The 20,978-nt window shown below is 42.0% G+C and overlaps 1 protein-coding gene across 2 annotated transcripts in view; it reads right to left on the reverse strand.

Annotated features, from left to right (window-relative positions):
- RPTOR (regulatory associated protein of MTOR complex 1) overlaps positions 1–20,978 on the reverse strand; it is a 339,786-nt gene that overhangs the window by 162,629 nt on the left and 156,179 nt on the right. For both annotated transcript variants that reach the window (XM_082603639.1, XM_082603638.1), the window contains exons 4-5: positions 19,268–19,426; positions 3,038–3,184 (exon numbers count right to left, since the gene is read on the reverse strand). In XM_082603639.1, coding sequence (XP_082459765.1) covers positions 3,038–3,184; positions 19,268–19,426 — 306 coding nt within the window. The remainder of the gene's footprint in view (positions 1–3,037; positions 3,185–19,267; positions 19,427–20,978) is intronic.

Genomic DNA, 20,978 nt, shown 5'->3' on the forward strand with positions numbered 1-20,978 from the left:
AATTGCAAAGGTTACAAAGTATAGGGAATCCAAATGTAGTGACACAGCTAAATTGCAGTGGGGAAACAGGAGGGGGCAGTTAGTGACTCACCCTCTTCAATTTCTCTTTAGAATTCGCAATTTAATACAAACAACAAATATGACTTAAAACTATGTAACATGTCTCTTTACTTTCAAAGTTCTATATAATTTCTCCAATTCTTTAAATAGAATTTACTAATGGCAACTCTGTTTTTGGTTTATTCAGTAGCAGAAAGCCTGATAACCTAAAATTTATTAATCAAGCAGTAGTAGTATAAGCATATTATTTACATTTATAGAGATACTCATAAAGGAACTAGAAATATAAACAGTTAAAATAGGTTCCCTATAGTAGCAGAGTTTTGGCCAAGGAGGTGTGGGCCAGGGCATATTTCATTCATTATAAACCCTTGGTACTATTTAATTTTTAAAATAATGGCATATACTAATTTAGTAAAAATAAAAATACTTATCTTAAAAAAAAACATGGAAAGCAGAGAGAACTGAAGGCTTTCCTTAGTTTTCAAATCACAAAGCAATATGACACAAGGAAAAATGTAGAGACCATTACTGAGGGACAGATATGCATTTTTCCTGGCTATGATGAAGTTTCAATTGTGTGCAGTAATTTATGCCATGCTTTCACGGAGGCATCTTCTACTTCACCTGCAGTATTCCTTTGAGAATGGAAGTCCAAGAATATGAAAGTTGATAATCCTCTCTTAAAATTTATGTCACTCATATTTGTGTTAATGTTTATTACTTGTAGGCTTTCTAGTCCAGGTAACTATTTTCTTGCATTATATTTAATCATTTTTACCCTCTTTATTTTTTAAACTCTGGCACAAACCATTTTACCCGACAGTTTCTTTCAGTTTCATGTTATCATCTACCCAATAAAAGTGTTAAAATGTATCATAAATTTACAAAGAATCTGGCCAACTGTAGACAGGGAAAGAATTTTTTAAAAGAATAAACCTAAGAGGCCACACAGGATTGCTGCTTCTACAGCAGATAAAAAAATGACTAACATGAACATTAAGATATTAGCTGGGAGCCAATTTTATCATTCTAATTTCCGCTGTTGATGCAAGAGACCAGATGAACAACAGCCAATAATAGTAAGTGTAATGGAAAACCGTAAGACTTATCTGCACTGTAATTAAGAAAAGAATGAAGATAAAAGTCAGAGCTAATTATAAAACATATGGTATAACTTTGCATTGCCATCTATTTACCACTTCAGATAACATATTTTTCATTTATTCTCCTCCATGAGGAATTAGTCAATTAAACATTTCCCTCCTCACCCCAAAAAGATGCAAGGAAAACTTTTTTGTCGCATTCAATGAAATGAACAGTTTCTTAGGCTGATTAATCCTTGGCAACATACAGAGAACATTTACAGAACCGACAGAGCAGATACTCCAAGTGCTAGAGCGTAAGAGGGAAATGCTTGTCTTCTGCTGAGAAGGGTGGGAGAGGGACTATATTTAACGTTTTTTTTTTTTTTTTTTTGCAGTACGTGGGCCTCTCACTATTGTGGCCTCTCTCGTTGCGGCGCACAGGCTCCGGACGTGCAGGCTCAGCGGCCATGGCTCACAGGCCCAGCCGCTCTGCGGCATGTGGGATCTTCCCGCACCAGGGCACTAACCAGTGTCCCCTGCATTGGCAGGCAGACTCTCAACCACTGCGCCACCAGGGAAGCCCTATTTAACATGTTTTAATTAACAAAGGCTGATGTATTGGTCTTTCCTTAACCACTCTGAAGCTCATAAGTTGGGGATAAATATCAGGCCAGATTCTTTGGCATTTTTATTTACACATTTTAAATGGAAAACAAAAAAAAATGTTTTTTCAATATTTATTACTTGATGCGAGGAAAAGCAATTACCTCTTGGTACTTTGAGTTTTTAGCACCCATAAGATAACCTATCCCTTGGATAAACTTAGATGAAATGCCTAAAAGCAAGGTAAACATTTAATGATATAAAACTTGACCTTTCCCTTCTCTTATTCTACAATGCAAATAATAATAATAATAATAATAATAACAATAACAACTTGTGGCACTGGGATAAAGGGTAATTTATCAGTCACTCTGGTGCAAAGTTCTGCATAAGGGCTTAATTTATAAATATTTTAATTTATAAAATATTTATAAATTAACTGTATGACATGTTAAGTTCTCCCAAGTAGAATTTCAAATTTTATTGCTGATTATTTCAGCAATATCCTCTGATGAAATGTGAAAAACATAACAATACATTAAAATTGGATAGACCCAAAAAGGCTTGAGGAAACATGTACTCAGTGCCATTTCTGTTCCTGAATTGAGAATTTTCTGCACTGCAACCAGTTGGAATTCATGACCCCCTGGAGGTTGCAGAATATTTTATTCTCACTCTTGTGCAGGCCACAGGATGAGGCCTCTTAACTGAAAGTGCCTCTTCAATTTCTCTTTAGAAATCACTGTTTAATTCAAACATCAAATATTAATTAAAACAACCAAGTAAAACGTTTCTTCACGATCAGAGCACTACACAGGCTCTCCAGTTCTTTAAATGGAAGGCACCAAGGGCAGCTGTAGCTGTTTTGTTTTCTGTATTTAGCGTAGTAGGGGTTTTTTCCAACACAAAAGACAAAAAAATGAGGGCAATAACTAAGATGCGGGTGGAACTGAAGACTGTGCCCAGACACGGGTCCAGTTCTCCGAAAATAAATGTGTCTGCTTTATTTTCACATTTATCTCGAAGGCAGAGCCCACTGAAGCACAATTCAACTCTATTAATTTTATCACTTAATTAAAATTCGGATTAAAAATGACGCTGGGTAAGACGAGGTGTAAAAATAAGCCTAAGAGCTTGTCCTGAGTCCTTTCCAAGTTCTTTGTCGTGGACCCCACCACCTTGCACTGAGCACTCTGAGCCTGCCCCACCCAAAGAAACAAAACCACAGCTCCAGGCCAATAGTCCCCCACGGCCACCCCCAGCGCCCAGTGTGTTTAGGGCCTCACCTCCAGCTCCTGCTCCCTCTGCAGGGCGAACTGCTTGAAGGACTTGACAATGAGACCAGCGTTGGAGCAGTCGTAGACGAATATGGAGGGGCTGCCCATCCATGTCTGCAGGTCGTATATAGACAGTGGGATGTACTGAGTGTAGTTCTGGAAAAGAAAACAGTGCATGTTTGTGACTCACACCTGGCAAACTCTGCCTGCTCACCAGCACCTGCACCTCCAAGAGGGTCCCATGCACGGGGCCCGCTGCACAGAGCATTCCTGAGCTGCCGTCTCTACCCACTGTGAACAGCAGCAAGCTAACCTCCCCACGATCTGCCCACATGCTGTTTCATCAGGTAGAACCGGGCGGTGGCACAGTTCAATCCCGAGCTCCTCTCCTCCCCTGTTCAGCTCTCGCTGCCCCCTGGGAGCGCACTCACTCCACTGAGGGATTTCCCTCCACGTGTCCCACCACGAGGCCTTCACACCCACCCTTCATCTCCCACCCGCTTGCAGCCCAACCACAGCTTGTTCTTATAAATCCCAAGGCTACACATGCTACTTCACACCATTCCTGCTCACCATTTACTCCGTAACTTCTCTGGGCTTATACAGCAGTACACGCTCCTCGATTATAAAGAAGATGAGCTCAGAAAAGTTGATCGGGTCCTCAAATGTGCATGTTTTCCCTGTTGCCCCTTTAATTTCAGAGCTACCCATAAGCACTTTATCCTCTAGATGATTTAGATCACATTGAAGGAGTACAAATAGATTTGGCTCTGTAATTCTTTTTCCAAATCACAGAACAATAACATATTAGCATGAATCTGCTAAGTGAAATATTTTTCTGGACACACTGTACTCTTCAGTACTTGAAAACACTCCAGCTATTACTGGTAAACATAGAGAGGAATGGTCCTCATCTCACCAGAGAAATGACTAAAATCCTCACTCAAAGGTAACATTTTAAAGCAGTTCTTCTGCATAGAACGCCATCACTTATTTATCCTTCCTCAGGCACCAATAGTTTAAGTAGTGACACTCCAGCAGAAATCAATTCTGTGCACTGACAGTAAAGGTGACTGTGTTTCCTCAAAGCTAAGCCACAAACACTGCCTCTGGTATTGCCAAGAGGATTGTTTCTAATGCAAAGGGGAAAAGGAACAGAAGACAGAAGGACCAAACCAGGCCTGGAGAAGACTGTCATCAAGGTGGTGGCGGCAGAGGCCTTCTTGATATGCACACACGTCACCAGATGCAAGTCCCATCCCAGACGGGGGAGGATGTGCCGACAGCACAGGTGTGGTGGGGCTGCAGACATGTCTATCACGAGGGGACCACCCTCTGCTTACGCTGTGCCATTTCACCTTGCTAAACTGCCATCACCTGGTGTCCTGTTCTTCGTCACTGCACGAGTAAGAGAACACTTGGATATGCTCTCTCTAAGTAAACTCTCACAGAAGGATTCTAAAGACGGCAGTTCTTCCCTAATGAATCTATAAAGGCAGTGCCCAATCAAAATACCATCAGGGGTTTCCTTAATGGAACCTGACAAGCTGATTCTGAAGTTAATGCTGAAGAGAAAGGTATAAGAATAGCACAACACAAAAAAAAGTGTAAAGAAGGAATAATGAGTGGGGACTCACGCTAGCAGATATTAAATACACTATAAATCTATGGTAATTACAGGATGGTACTGGGGAAGGCGAGACAAACAAATCAACAGGAGGGAAAGCCCAGAAACAGAGCCACATATATAACTGTAATGAAGGTGGCATTTTAACTCAGTGAAGAAAGAATGAACAATTCAACAAGTGATACTTGTAAAATCCAACTAACCATTCAATATTGCCATCTGAGATTCCACACACAATCGGGACAGATTTTAAAAATAAATACAAAAGCAGAATAAAAGATTTTAAAATTTATTTTGATGTAAGAAAGACCTTCTTAAACATATAGAACCTAGAAACGTTAAAGAAAAATAGAGCAACGTAAAAATTATATAATTCTGAAAAAAACATATACCCGTGACAAGCAATTTAAGAATAAAGTAGGTACAACATATGTGACATAGGCTTTATATTTAGAATGTGTGTGTGTATATAAGCTTCTGCTGCAGATCAACAAAGACAAAACAACAAAAACAATATACAATAGGCAAAAGCTTCACACAGGCAATTCACAGAAGAAACATGAATGATCAACAACTATGAAAGTTTCATGCTCTCGATTAATCATGGAAATGCAAATTACAATGAGAATCATCCACCTACCTATCTTCATCCAGCAAACTGGAAACAAGTTTTAAATACGAATAATACCCCATGCTGACGACAATGTTCAACAGGGTGCTGGCTTATCGTTGGTGTGAGTATAAATTGAGGAAGCTATTTTTGGAAGGCAATTTGTGTGGTTCTTAAAATTTTTACTGTACATACCTTTGACTTCTAGGTGTCCATCCTATAGAAATACTTGCATTTGTATACAGAAATGTACATAAAAGAATGTATAATACTTTCACTGGTAAAAACCTGTAAGCTGTCTACATGCTACTGTGGAAAAGACTGCCAGTCTAACACCTATTTTTCCCATCTTCATCCTCAATGCAAGTTTAGCTGAGCACAGTTCCCAGTTTCCTTTGCAGCTAAGTCTGATCTTGCAGCCCAATTCTGGCCAATGGGACATGATCAGAAATGTGTCTAAATTATACATGCCACCCTCTTTCCCTTCCCGGGAGGAAATGTGAACATGGCAGAAGACATAAGCAGGGGGACAACAGAGCTGTGTGATGGAAGGGGCCTGGGCCCCATGTCATGACGATGCCACAGCAGTCCCAGACGGCCCACAGGGACTATCACAACCAATCTTGGATCCTAATATATCCAATATGAAGGGATCATTAAGCAAAGGGGGCCCCCATACACCCACGTTATGGAACACCATGCAAGGTTATTTATATGCACTGACATGGAGAGATGTCAGAGGCTTGTCATGATTTAAAAAATGCAAGTCTTAGAATCTCACATATAATATCCTGTTTTGTGTGTAAAGCACCACATGCCCAGCACTTAAGCTGAATGAAATGAGAACTCAGCAGAAACGTGCTGAGTGAAAGGTCCTATAAATGGTGCTGAAAGAAGAACACAGGACTGCTAAGGGCTGCTTTCTCTGACTGGGGAGGTGACAGGGGTGTGGGGTGGTAAGAAAGTGTCATATCTATTTCTTTTAAAACTTCTGTTCTCTTGGAACCTTTTAGAATAGAAATTACTTGTATTTTTTTAAAACACAAAGTGCACACAACTATTAAAAGGAGGGAGGAAAAGGGTAAGCTCCAGGGTTCACTATAACATACTTTACGTTTGGTCAGTGTTTCATAATGAGCAGGTATTACATGTTATCTGCACGAGTAAAAAGGCTTCAGCACATGCTACATTGGACAGAGCAGGACACAAGCCAGCGCCTCCCCGGGCCCAGCAGGGAAGAGCGCTCCTCTCCGGCCCTCTGCCCAGCAGCCTCCCTCCCCTTGTTCACCTGCAGCCCCCACTGCTACGGGGGAGAAAAGGGCCAAAAGGAACCCTTTAATTGGGCAGGGACACCCTTACACTGAGAGGAGAAAGGATTTTAGCACCAGCCTGGGAAATCATCACATTTTTATATGCCAGCCACACTCTGCTGTTTATCTGCTTCCCACAAGGTTCTAGCTCAGTGAGGAGGGGCCAAATATGGCTGGGGCAGTTCTGACCCCATTCCTGCCACCACGTCATCCAAGTGACTGCTGGGAAAGGGCGATGCTGTCATCTTTGCTGCCTTCTAGGTACAGCCCCAGAAGGCCCCAAAGGCAGCAAAGCAGCACGCAATAAAATATATTTTAACTGTGTTTTGAGGTCTGGCCTTTTGAACTGAAATGTAATTTTTATATTTCCCCCAAATCAAAAGTTACTTTCTAAATTTCTGAGATACAAAGGTAATTAATGGTGACTCATTAAAATAATAAAGCACTAATCCACCAGGAAACTCGTTAAGGGTTTTCCCTTTCATTCCCTGTGCCACTGGCTGCCACGGAAATGGTTCAAGTGGAGTTGTCAGCCGCCCAGTCCCACTGGAGGGCAGAAGCACCTCCATTTTCTAATGCTTGTCCAAGGGGCAGCATGCAAGGAGCTTTCGGAATTGGTCTTTAGCCTCATGATTTTTAGTTGTGAGAGGGTCTGGCACCTTATACCGTCCACAGGGATGCTCAGCCACAGAAAATGGCTTGGACCCACACCTCCACACCTCCACACCTCCACACAGATGGGCTGCATGGTGGGTGGCAACCTCTGAGCAGCAAGGGCCTCTGTGGCTGAAGTGGAGACACCCCAGCACTGTGGACGTTTGAGGCTGGTCAGTCAGTGTGGGGCTCATCCCGGGCACTGCATCAGGCTTGGCAGCAGCCCTGCCAACAGCACTTCCCCCTCTCTGCCCAGTTGTGACAACCAAAAAGGTCTCTGGACACTGCCAAATGCACCCTGAGGGGGAACCTCCCCTGGTGAGAACCAATGCCTTTGAGGAGAGATGATTTCATTTAAAGCAGTAGCTGTATATCTGTAGTTTAGTAAGCCTGTAAAACTTGGAAGTCTGTTTTCCTTAGGGATACAAAATCAACTCTATTAAACCATATTGCGGAAAATGGCCTTTGAGAACGAATCCTTATTGGAACATGAGCAGGTGGATCTCATTTCCCATCTCAGAAGGATCCTGGGGAGTTTGTCAAGCTTCGGGCCAGAATCACGGTCCTGCAAACCTGCAAAGGGAGGCCTGCAGGATGACAGCCCTGGTGCTGCAGCGAGTGAACAGAACAGAAACAACACCTGAAGTGCAACTGTTTCCACCCCGTGCAATTATCCCCGTGTCTTCTAGGCTGAACCAACCTACACAAGCTGGAGAAGTCGAAGTCCCCCACGCACTGAAGGCTGCCAGAAACACCACAGCCTTTCAGGCAATGGTTTGGTTTCTCCCCCCACCAAAAACTACGAACACAGAGAATTCCTAATCAAAGTGTCTCTCCTTTCTCTTGAAAAAACATATTCAAGGCCATGTTTTCATTTCAAACAAAGAAATAGAAATAGGTTTTAAATAATTTATTCATTACACTCCACTAAACATCAAAAAAAAAGCCACATGCTTCATCAGACTGTCATCACAGCTGAGTCAACCACAGAGGCAGCCAAGCACTGAGCCCTGGGACAGGAGCTCGGAGGAAGGGCACTTTGTTCTCCAGGTAAAGCCAGCCAGGTCCTAAGAAGCAACTCTCCATCTCCGAGCAGATTCTAAGTTCAGACGGTCCCTGACTCCCGATGTTTCAACTTACGAGTTTTTGACTTTACATGGTGCAAAGCGACACGCATTCAGTAGAAACCATACTTTGAACGTTGTTCTTTCCCAGGCTAGCGATATGCGGTCTGATCCTCTCCCATGATGCTGGGCAGTGGCAGCGAGCACAGCCCCCAGTCAGCCCGAAATCATGAGGGTGAACAACTGATACACTTACAACCATCCTGGACCCAGACAACTGTTCTGTTTCTCACTGTCAGTACAGTATTCAATAAAAATTACATGAGACAGTCAACACTTTATTATAAAATAGTCTCTGTGTTAGATGATTCCACCCAACTGCAGGCTAATGTAAGTGTTTGGGGCATGTTTGAGGTAGGCGAGGCTCAGCTATGATGTTTGGTGGGTTAGGTGTAGCACAGGTGTTTTCAGCTTTTGGCATTTCCAACTATGATGGGTTTATGGGGCATAACCCCACTGTAAGTTGAGGAAGGTCTGTACATCTTCTCCCAAAGAGCTCAGAATGTGAGTCAGAAGTCTTAGCCATAGTAAAATGGCATCCTCCTAAGGGCTTTCCGGTAAAGCCCCCAAGGATGCATGCTTCCTCTGACCTCATAGACAGGAACCACAGGCATATCTGGATGTGTCATCCTGGCTTCCCCTGGACAGTAAGGGCGTCTGCATACAGCTGTCCTCCAAGGAGAGCAGAGGGGCATGGGTAAGCAGAAGATTCATCTTCCTTCTGAAGGAACCGGTATTGGGAGGTGATGGCCCAGAGATGTTAGGTATGGGGCAATGGTACTTGTGAACCAAACACTGCAGGGTTTAAGTCACAAGCAAACTCCTAGTCTCTTAAAATCCTTAAGGCTGAAGGTTTATTGGCTTTGTTGATACTTTCTCTGCCTTTCCTTTACTACAGTTCAATAATTGTTTACCTTATGAGTAATGCTAAATAAATGTTATTTAAATAATAGAATTTATTGGTTTGGAAAAACTGCATATCACTATCAAATAGATGCCTCTTATGCTGATTTAGTATATAGTTCGTTACTGAGTCTGTTGAAAGATGGATCATAAAGGTTTTTAAATGTGCTATTATCAAAAAGATGTATTTGTGGGCTTCCCTGGTGGTGCAGTGCTTGAGAGTCTGCCTGCCGATGCAGGGGACGCGGGTTCGTGACCCGGTCCGAGAAGATCCCACATGCCACGGAGCGGCTGGGCCCGTGAGCCATGGCTGCTCAGCCTGCGCGTCCAGAGCCTGTGCTCCGAGACGGAAGAGGCCACAACAGTGAGAGGCCCGCGTACTGCAAAAAAAACAAACAAACAAACAAAAAAAAAGATTTGTGATTTTTTAAAAGCAATATTTGTGCCAGACCACATTTAACATTTGTTGTAATTGTTACTTTATCCATATTGAGAATACAGCAGTTGTCCCCCTCTCCAAAAGAAGCTGTTAATTTTATTGTAAACTTGACCTTTCTAGCATTTTTGTGTTTGCTTGCAATAGCTGAAGACCATCAGTAAAAATTCTCTTTCTTCAGGAGAAGTGATAGAAAACTTTGGGCTATCTCTTTATAAGAGCTTTAAAGTTTTTAAAAAATATTGTTTTCTTGATGCTGAGACATAAAACCTTAGACCATATCTTAACTGACTTCTCAGATGTCCTACATTTGAAAACCAGACTTATGGAGGAAGAATTCTCAAATGAGAGTGCATCAGAATGGCCTAGAGGGCTCGTTAAAACGCAGAAATCTGGGCCCCTCCCCAGAATAGGCTTCCATAAGTCTTGGATGGGGTCTGATAATCTGCATGTGTTATAAATTCCAAGAATACTGCTGCTACTGGTCTGGGACCTGTACTTTGAGAACCCCTGGTGCAGACAGTGCAAATGTTGATGGAAACAGAGAACATTCACTTTCCAGTTTTGGTGTAAACTGTACTTCCTATGCATCATGAAGAACACTTCCCTTTTTCCATCTATGATTTAACACTTTACATATAGTGATCAGGAAACACTGTGATGATAAGATGATACTTAAATAAAAATATCCATTCACCCATGAGTCAACATGTAAGAAGGTTTTTAACTGTGAATTCAATTTCTTTCATTGATCTAGGGCTATTCAGATTTTCTATTTCATTTTGGGTCGCTTTCAGCTGTATTTTAAAAGGTATTTTCCATCTAATTTAAGTTATTAAATGTATTGGTATAACATTATTAACATTCCCTATCTTTTCAATGTCTATAGGATATGTGGCGATATCCCCTCTTTCATTCCTAAATGTTGATTGTATCTTCTTTTTTCTTGCTACCTAGCCAAAGACTTGTTAATTTTACAGATGTTTTCCAAAAATCAAATTTTAGCTTTGTTAACTTTCTCTACCACCTGTTCTCTATTTTACTGATTTGTGCTCTTTATTACTTCTTCCTTCTACTTCCTTTGAGTTTAAGTTGCTCAACATTTCCTAGTTTCTTAAGGTAGATATTTAGATTTTTATTTTAAGCTTTTCTTCCCTTCTGTATAAGGATTTAATAAAACTATACATTTTTATACAAGCACTGCTTTAGCTGTATCCTACAAATTTTAACAAGTCGTCTTTTCATTATTGTTTATAAGTTTGAATTATTTTTATTACCCCTTGTGATACCTTTTTTCATACATGTGTCATTTAATTTCCAAATATTTGAGGATTTTCCAGCTAGCCTACAATTTCAGATTCTGTGGCTGGAGAATAGACTCTGAATGATTTCAATCCTTCAAACTTTATTATGACATTTCTGTGACCAGCACAGGCCTTTCTTAGTGAGCGGTCCACCTGCCCGGGACAATGTGTGTTCTGTGGGCGTTGGGTGCAGGGTTCTGTTAACTGAGTCAGAGTGATTGACAGTCCTTTTTTTTTTTTTTTTGCGGTACACGGGCCTCTCACTGCTGTGGCCTCTCCCGCTGCGGAGCACAGGCTCCGGACACGCAGGCTCAGCGGCCATGGCCCATGGGCCCAGCCGCTCCGTGGCATGTGGGATCTTCCCGGACCGGGGCACGAACCCGTGTCCCCTGCATTGGCAGGCGGACTCTCAACCACTGCGCCACCAGGGAAGCCCTGATAGTCTTTTATAATAGTAACTGATTTTTTTTTTTTTTAGAAAAATATAATATACCATGACTGGAGTTTTCCTTGTGAGAAAGTTTTTAATTATCAATGTTATCTTCAATTTTAACACCAGTTTTAACCTATCAATAACTGCCAGATGATTACTCAAATATCCAACTAGGATTATGGATGTGTTTCTTTCTCTCATTGGCCCTCGTAATCTTGCTTTATGTATCTTTAACTCTCCTATTAGCCGTCTACACATTATGTCTCTCTTCATCTGTGACAAAACTCCTTGTCTTGAAGTCTATTTTCTAATTAGTAATATGTCCACTCCAGCTCTCTTTCAACTAGTATTTCATGATACACCTTTTTACATTCAACTTTTATGTGTCTTTGTATTTAAAGTGCATCTCTTGCTGATAGCACAAAGTTTGATTTTGCTTTTTATCCAGTCTGATATAAACTCATGAAAAAAACAAAGAATGGGGGGCATTTTAGAGGATAACTGGTCTGGACTCTCCAAAAAGTCAGTGCCCACTCTTCAGAGAATGGAAACACAAATAACAGAATGGGAGGAAATATTTTAAAAACGAATTTCTGATAAAGGACTTGTACCCAAATATTAAAAGAACTCTTAAAACTGAGTAAGAAAACAAATAACCCTATTTAAAAGGGGGCAAAAGATATGGAAACCCCACCAAAGAAAATATATAGATGGCAAATAAGCATATGAAAAGATGCTCAACATCGTATGTCATTAAGGAATTGCAAATTAAAATGCGATACCACTGTGCACCTAATTAGAATGGCTAAAATCCAAAACACGAGCAACAACAAATGCTGAGGACGATGTGGAGCAACAGGAGCTCCCATTCGTTGCTGGTGGGAATGCAACCTACAGAGCCACTTTGGAACAGAGTTTGGCAATTTCTTAGAAAGCTAAACATACCAGCTGGTCTAGTAATGGCTCTCTTAGGTATTTACCCAAATGAGAAGAAATCATGTCTATACAAAAATCTACACAAAAGTTTAGAACAGCATTATTCACAATTGCCAAAAACTGGAAGCAACCAAGATGTCCTTCACTAGTGGAATGTTTTTCAGCGGTAAAAAGAAAATGAGCTATCTAGACATGAAGAAACCTTGAATGCATAAGCCTAATTGAAAAAAAACCAGTTTTAAAGCACTATATACTATATGATTCTAACTATATGACACTCTGGAAAAGGTAAAATTATAGAGACAGTGAAAATATCAGTGGTTGCCAAGGGTTGGGGAGGACAGGCAGAAAGGGAGATATAGGTGGAGCACAGGATTTTAGGGCAGTGAAACTATCCAATATACTATAATGGTGGATACATGATATTATGTATTTGGCAAAACCGACAGAACTGTACAAAACGAAGAATAAACACTAGTATAAACTATGGACTCTAGTTAGTGATAATGTATCAATACTGGATCATCAATTGTAACAAATATACCACACCGAGGCAAGGTGTAGGCCAGGTAGGGAGTGAGAATACAACTGACCCTTGAACAACATGCGTTTGAACTACGCAGCTCTACTTATAAGCAGATTTTTTTCCACTAAATACATACAGGACTACATGATCCTCAGTGGGTTTGATCTGGGGATCTGGAACTGTGAATATGATGGGCCAACTAAGTGACTTGAGCATCCACAGATTTTGGTATCTGCAGTGGGTCCCGGAACCATTCCCTTGTGAAGACCAAGGGACGACTGTATGTGGAAATTCTGTACTTTTTAATTTTTCTAAAAACTAAAACTGCTGTAAAAAAAAATAATGCCTATTTTTTTTAAAAAAAGACTGACATGTAAAGATGATAACTTACTACAAGAAGACAATAAAATAACCTCACTAAAAAAATATCAATGTCAATAAAGAAAAAAGGCAAACAGCAATTTCTTTTTCTATATATTCGAGGAGACTGAGAAAGATGACTAACAGTTCAATGCAATGCACGAACCTGGGCTGGATCCTGAATGCAAAACCAAATCAACAAACATAAAATGCTTACTATCACACATTTTTGAGGCAGTGGGAAATTTTGATTATGGGCTTCCTATTAAATGATATTATAGAGTTGATGTTAAATTTCTTGAGCAATTTAAGGGTATTATAGTTATGTACTAAAATGTCCTTGTTTTTAGTGTCATGATATCTGTAACTTTCAAATGGCTAAGGTAAAAAATATTTAGCTATACAGAGATCTAAAGCAAATGTGGCAAAGTGTTAACTGATGAATATAGGTGAAAAGTATAAAAGTATTCATTCTATTGTTCTTTCAATCCTTCTGGAGGAGGGAAAGTTAAATGTTGATTCTTTGAAAAGACTAATGAAATATACAGAAACCTCTGGTAAGAGTGATCAACAAGAAAAGAGAAAGAAGGTATCCAGTATCAATATCAAAAATGAATGAAGAAACATCACTAACCCAGACTCTGAAAAATTAATAAGGAAATATGAGTCACATTTGGTCAACAAATCTGAAAATTTAGCTGAAATGGACAAATTCCTACAAAAGTAAGTTAGCAAAGCTCACTCAAGAAGAAACAGAACATATGGATAGCCCTTTAGCAATGAAGGAAACTAAATAGGTAGTCAAAGATCTCTCCACATACAAAATACCAGCCCGACAGCTTGATTTGTAAGCTTCACCCAATATTCAGACAACATGTACTTCAAATCTCACAAAAACAATCCCTGTGTATCTAAGTGGAGCACTCCCTCAACTTATTTTCTGAGGCCACAGTTACACTGATTATCCAAAGACAACAAGAGAAAGAAAAATTCCAAGCCAATCTCACTCGTGAACACAGATGTAAAAATACGAAACACAATACCAACAACAGAATTAACCCCTGTATGAAACACATAATTGATAAAGGCACACTAGGTTATCCCACAAAGGAGAGGTATATTTAATATTAGAAAATCATATACCTTTCAACGCATTTCCAGTTTAAAGGAGAAAAATCATACCGTCATCTAACACACACACACACATAATGGCTTGGGGAAAAGCAACATCTATTCATGAGTTGAAAAAATAAACTAGGAATAGAAGGGCACTTTTTTCATCTGATAAGGGGTTTTCTTATTTTTTATTCTTTTTACAAATATCTATAGCAAACATCATACACTGACGCACAGGAGGCACTCCCTTAGAAATGAGGGGTGAGATAAGGACATGCAGTCACCACTCCACGCTCTGGGAGGCGTTGGAGGCACAGTAAGATATGAACAGCAAACACAACAAGACGGGAAGGAAAGAAATAAAACTGCCATGATTTCCACACCATGTGGTGGTCTGCTAAGAAAGTTTTAAAATATGTACAAATCATTAGAATCAATGAGAGAATAGCAAAATTAGTAGACATAAAATAAATGTACAAAAATCAACTGCCTTGCCATATACCCTGATAAAAACTCGCAAAATATATTTTTTATAGCAAACATTTTTAACAACATCAAAAAATATAAAGTAGCGGGCTTCCCTGTTGGTGCAGTGGTTAAGAATCCGCCTGCCAATGCAGGGGACACGGGTTCGAGCCCTGGTCTGGGAAGATCCCACATGCCGCGGAGCAACTAAGCCCGTGGGCCACAACTACTGAGCCTGCGCTCTAGAGCCCACGTGCCACAACTACTGAAGCCCGCAAGCCTAGAGCCTGTGCTCCGCAACAAGAGAAGCCACCGCAGTGAGAAGCCTGCGCACTGCAACGAAGAGTAGCCCCCGCTCGCCGCAACTAGAGAAAGCCTGTGCACGGCAACAAAGACCCAACGCAGCACCCCACAAAAAATATATATATATAAACCTTTATGAAATTATAAAATATTATTGATAAACGCTTAAAAAGAGCTTGGAAACTCAACAATATAAAGATGTTGAGTCTCCGCCCATTAATCCACTGATTGGCAAGTTGCTTTAATATTTTCATGGAAGATCAAAGGACCAAAAAGAACAAAGGAGGGAAACTTGCCTTCCCAAATGTCAAGAATCATTGAAAACCTATACTCATTAAAATAGTTTACAGGGGCTTCCCTGGTAGTGCAGTGATTAAGAATCCACCTGCCAATGCAGGGGACACGGGTTTGAGCCCTGGTCTACTACTGAGACGGCTGGTGGTTCATGACATCATATTTTTTTTTTTAAGAAGATGTTGGGGGTAGGAGTTTATTAATTAATTGATTAATTTTTGCTGTGTTGGGTCTTCGTTTCTGTGCGAGGGCTTTCTCTAGTTGTGGCAAGCGGGGGCCACTCTTCATCGCGGTGCACGGGCCTCTCACTATTGTGGCCTCTCTTGTTGTGGAGCACAGGCTCCAGACGCGCAGGCTCAGTAGTTGTGGCTCACGGGCCTAGTTGCTCCGCGGCATCCTCCCAGACCAGGGCTCGAACCCGTGTCCCCTGCATTAGCAGGCAGATTCTCAACCACTGTGCCACCAGGGAAGCCCAACATCATATTTCTTTTAATTCTACTTCTTTTATAACTACAGTTTTGAATCTATATAATAATAAAAATGATTAAAATCAAGTTGGTATCTAGGTACATACAACTACTGAGCCTGTGTGTCTGGAGCCTGTGCTCCGCAACAGAGAAGCCACTGCTCGCTGCAACTAGAGAAAGCCCTCATGCAGCAACGAAGACACAACACAGCCAAAAATTAAAAAAAAAAAAAAAAAAATTTTATTAAGAAAAAAAAAAAGTTTACGGGCACAGAGGGAAACCCATGGAACAGAACAGAGAGCTCAGAAACATACACACTCACTAAGGAAACTTGACGAGTCCAAAGCTGGCATTAAATGGTAATGGTATCCGGGCCTCCCTGGTGGCGCAGTGGTTGAGAGTCCGCCTGCCGATGCAGGGGATGCGGGTTCGTGCCCCGGTCTGGGAGGATCCCATATGCCGCAGAGCGGCTGGGCCCGTGGGCCATGGCCGCTGGGCCTGCGCGTCCGGAGCCTGTGCTCCGCAACGGGAGAGGCCACAACAGTGAGAGGCCCGCATACCGCAAAAAGAAAAAAAAAAAAAAAAATAATAATAATAATAATAATAAATGGTAATGGTATCCGTTTGAAAAAAAAAAAAAAGAATTTGAACCCCTACCTAACAGTATGTGCAAAAATCAGTTCCAGGTAGATTAAAGACCCAAATTAATAGACAAAAATACACTTTTGAAAGAACACATAGTGGAATACTTCTGTAACCTTGGCATAAGGAAAGTCTTCTTAAAGAAGATACAAAATGCCCACATCCTAAGGGAAGACTGAACAGTGACCACTTCAAAATAAAGAACTCCTGTCTACTAAGGGACAACACAAGAGAACGGAAGCAAACAGACAAACCAAAAAACCAAGCCATAAACTCAGGGACATTTGCAATTAACAAAAATGGTAAAATGTTACTGTCCAGAATATAAAGAATTCCTTCAATAAGAAATAAGAAAAAGACACAACCCAAGTGAAAAACAGGAAACAGCACTGCAAGAGGGGGAGCCTATGTGGCAGACCCAGAAACCAGAGGGCACCGGCCTCACAGTTATTGGGGTGACTGGACTGCACCACCACGCAGTGCTCCACCTCCCTCCTACCCCCGCAGTGTTGGGAGGACATGGGTAATGCAAACACGCAGGCAGTTTAGAACTGGACAAAGACGGGACAGACCCAATGTCTGTGTACACAGGAGGCACTGGGAGGGCCACCAGCGGGGCTGAGGGAGGAAGCACAGCCACAGCAGTTGGGGGATGACCCTCAGCACATAACTGAGCAGGAATGACCCCAATCCCGTCAACCAGAAAACACCCAACCCCCGTGTGTCTGGAGAGCCCCCAAAGATGGGGAAGCTATAAAAAGCATGGTACCGATCAACTCAGCATTCAGGGGCCAGTCACCTGGGAGGGTGGGGTAGGGGTGAAAGTGAGGAGGGCATGCAGGGACCCTGTAGGCTCATTTTCTGAACCGGCTGGTGGATGGTTGGTGGTTCATGACATCATATTTCTTTTAATTCTACTTCTTTTATAACTACAATTTTGAATCTATATAATAATAAAAATTATTAAAATCAAGTTGGTATCTAGGTACATACAAGGCAGAGAGGGCACTATCCTGAGGGAGGAGCTGGGTCCAGGCCTCTTCTCCACTCAGTCTCCTCCAGGTCCCCAACTGTCCCGTCTGCCTACCTGTTGGCCACCTGTGGAAGAGTGGACGTCCCCTGAGAATTCACTATGTGAATGGTGTGTTGGGTACTTTAATCCTTCACTTTGAAGCAGCTTCCACAATAAGGAACAGAGGTCTAGGAAGTCTTCTCATTTGTCCATGTCCTGGGGCTAACAAGTGGTGAGGCTGAAGTCAGAACTCAGGTGTGGTGAGCTCCTGTCCTGGTTCATGTGCTCCAGCGTGTAAGGAGCTGCCAGGTGGGCTGAATGCTCACACCTACAGGCACCACCTCTCGGAGGATGTGATAAGAGCCTGCAGCATAGGACCCAGGATGGTGGGAAGGGGTGTCGTTTACCCCTCACTTTCATCTACAGTCTTAAAAATATATATATATATATATATTTGTTTGTTTATTTATTTATTTATTTATTTATTTATTTGGCTGAGCAGGGTCTTAGTTGTGGCATGTGGGATCTTCGTTGCTACGTGTGGGATCTTTCAGTTGTGGCATGCGGGCTCTTAGTCGCGGCATGTGGGATCTAGTTCCGTGACCAGGGATTGAACCTGGGCCCCCTGCACTGGGAGCATGGAGTCCCAACCACTGGACCACCAGAGAAGTCCCTTTTAAAAAAAAAAAAATTGGGGGCTTCCCTGGTGGCGCAGTGGTTGGGAATCCGCCTGCCGATGCAGGGGACACGGGTTCGTGCCCCGGTCCGGGAAGATCCCACATGCCGCGGAGCGGCTGGGCCCGTGAGCCATGGCCGCTGAGCCTGTGCGTCTGGAGCCTGTGCTCCACAACAGGAGAGGCCACAGCAGTGAGAGGCCCGCGTACCGCAAAAAAAAAATAATAATTAAAAAAAAAAATTTTTTTTTAAATTTATTTATTTGGCTGTGCCAGGTCTTAGCTGCAGCACAAGGGATCTTCATTGCTGCATGCGGGATCTTTAGTTGAGGCATGCAAACTCTTAGTTGCGGTACGTGGGATAGTTCCCTGACCAGGGATTGAACCCGGGCCCCCTGCATTGGGAGCATGGAGTCTTAGCCACTGGACCACCAGGGAAGTCCCTCATCTACAGTCTTTTGATTAAGGGACTGCAGGAGGCCGGCTACACTGACCTTGGAGAGAGCAGAGCTGAAGGCCTGTCTGCAGACTTGCTTCGTATTAGCTCTTTGGAATACTTATACCATTTTACCTTCTAGGAACATGACTGATTCTCAAAAGAAGACCCCCAGACCTCATGACTTCCCTAGATAGCCATTTCATTAACATGTTTCGCAAAAGAAACAACTCCCTGTGCCTGATTATTTTTCAACTTTTATCACTGAAATACAAATGATCCCCAGGACTTCCCTGGCAGTCCAGTGGTTAAGACTCCGCGCTTCTACTGCAGGGGGCACGGGTTCGATCCCTGGTCAGGGAACTAAGATCCCACATGCATGGCCAAATACATAAAGAAAGAAAGGATCCCCAAACTTCCACCAGGTAACTGGCCCAAGCCCCTATTCAATCTTCTTGCATTTGGGTTTGTGGAAACGGATTATCTATCAATGGTTCCATAGAAGCTACAAGGGAACAGGACCTGTGGGCAACCACCAAAACTTACAGATTTTCTTGTAAAAAGAGAAATGAATTCAGTTCACAGGAACCTTTTATGGCACGCCCACCTTGTTGAAGACCCAAATCTCGCCGTTCACAGTGGGCCTGGGCACCCCATGCCCATTGTAGTGGAAGAGGACCCGCTCCTCCTTGGCATTTCGACGTAAAGACGTGCAAAGCTTCTTCACTTCATCCACAGTTGGATCGAGGCTCTGCTTGTATCGCGCCTGTTGCAGGAGAAAAAAGTAAGAAACTTATCATGGATTCATGGGAATACCTAGAATTAAAATTCCATCCTGGGGCTTCCCTGGTGGCACAGTGGTTAGGAATCCACCTGCCAATGCAGGGGACACAGGTTTGAGCCCTGGTCCGGGAAGATCCCACATGCTGCGGAGCAACTAAGCAACTAGAGAAAGCCTGCGCACAGCAACGAAGACCCAACGCAGCCAAAAATAAATAAATAAATAAATAAAAAACAAACAAAACTCTATCCTTTACTCCAAGTCTGCATTTAATGGACCCTGCACAAGTGACCTCAAATTTCTCCATCTATAAACTGGGATGATGACTACTTCACAGGGTGGTTGTAAACATTCATTTACTCAAATATTTATTGAGAACTACTGTGAAGATCCCATGAGATTAATAAGTAATGCCTGCCACATGGTAACACAAGTAAAAGGTAGCATCCCTGTGATATCAAAAGTATTTCTTACAAGCATTGAATCTGTTTGGAAAAACTGTCTGGAACATGGAAGAGAATTTGCTTAAACACAGGAAGCTATAATATATGTGGTAGCAAGGGAGAATAGTTTCAAAAAGACAACAAAGTAAGGAAGCAAACTGCCCCTCTCTTGCTTAGTCATATTTGCCCTGCTTACCCCCTCCCACTACTCCTGCCTGGACCCTTGCTGATGAACATAAAGGATTCAATTAATTAGCAGGACCTAAAGTAAACACACAGAAATCAACAGCCTTTATATATATATATATATATATATATATATACACACACAAACCATAGATAGTTAAAATTGTAAGGAACCCCCACTTCTAAAGCAACAAGAAGATTGAACTTAACAAGAAATATACAAAACCCTGACAAGGAAATTTTGTAAAACTCTCCTGGAAAACAGAAGGAGGCTTGAACAAATGGGAGATGCTCCCTGCCTGGGTAGGATGTACCCACATTCTTAAGACATCAGTTCTCCCCACGTTAAGAGTCCACACGTTCCCAATAAATACAACAAGCACCTATTTTGCGGAGCTTGACAAGCTGCTACTGAAGTTCGCTTGGAAACTAAATATGCCAGAACAGCCAGGAAAACACTGAAAGGAGAGCTATGAGGGGTCCTGCCCCCCGACACTCCAACCTCCTCTGGGCCTCTCTAAGTAAAAGGTGAGGGTCGGGGCCCAGAGAGACCAGCAGACCAGGGAGCTACTACACAGTCCAGAATTAGGTCCAAACACGTTTCCTGGCTTTTTGGAGAACAGTGTTCACACAGTCATAATGTTATGAACACTGATTTTATTTCATTAGAAACTGTGCAAACTTCAAGATAACCTGAGTGTGGTGAGGACGCTGAGGCTGGGTGAGGGGTACACGTGGTCATCAGAAGAGTCTCTCCACTTTATATTCATTTCCTTTTGTTTGGTTTCAAAGAACTTTCAATGGTAAATTCCCAATAAAAAAGAACTGAAAGTGTAAATCTATAACCATACTAGATGGTCGCATGGAAGTGATGTGTATAAAAGCACTAAAGCCACACCAGGAAGTCA

This window comes from Mesoplodon mirus (genome assembly GCF_964341445.2).
Source record: "Mesoplodon mirus genome assembly, chromosome: 18".
Lineage (NCBI taxonomy): Eukaryota > Metazoa > Chordata > Mammalia > Artiodactyla > Ziphiidae > Mesoplodon > Mesoplodon mirus.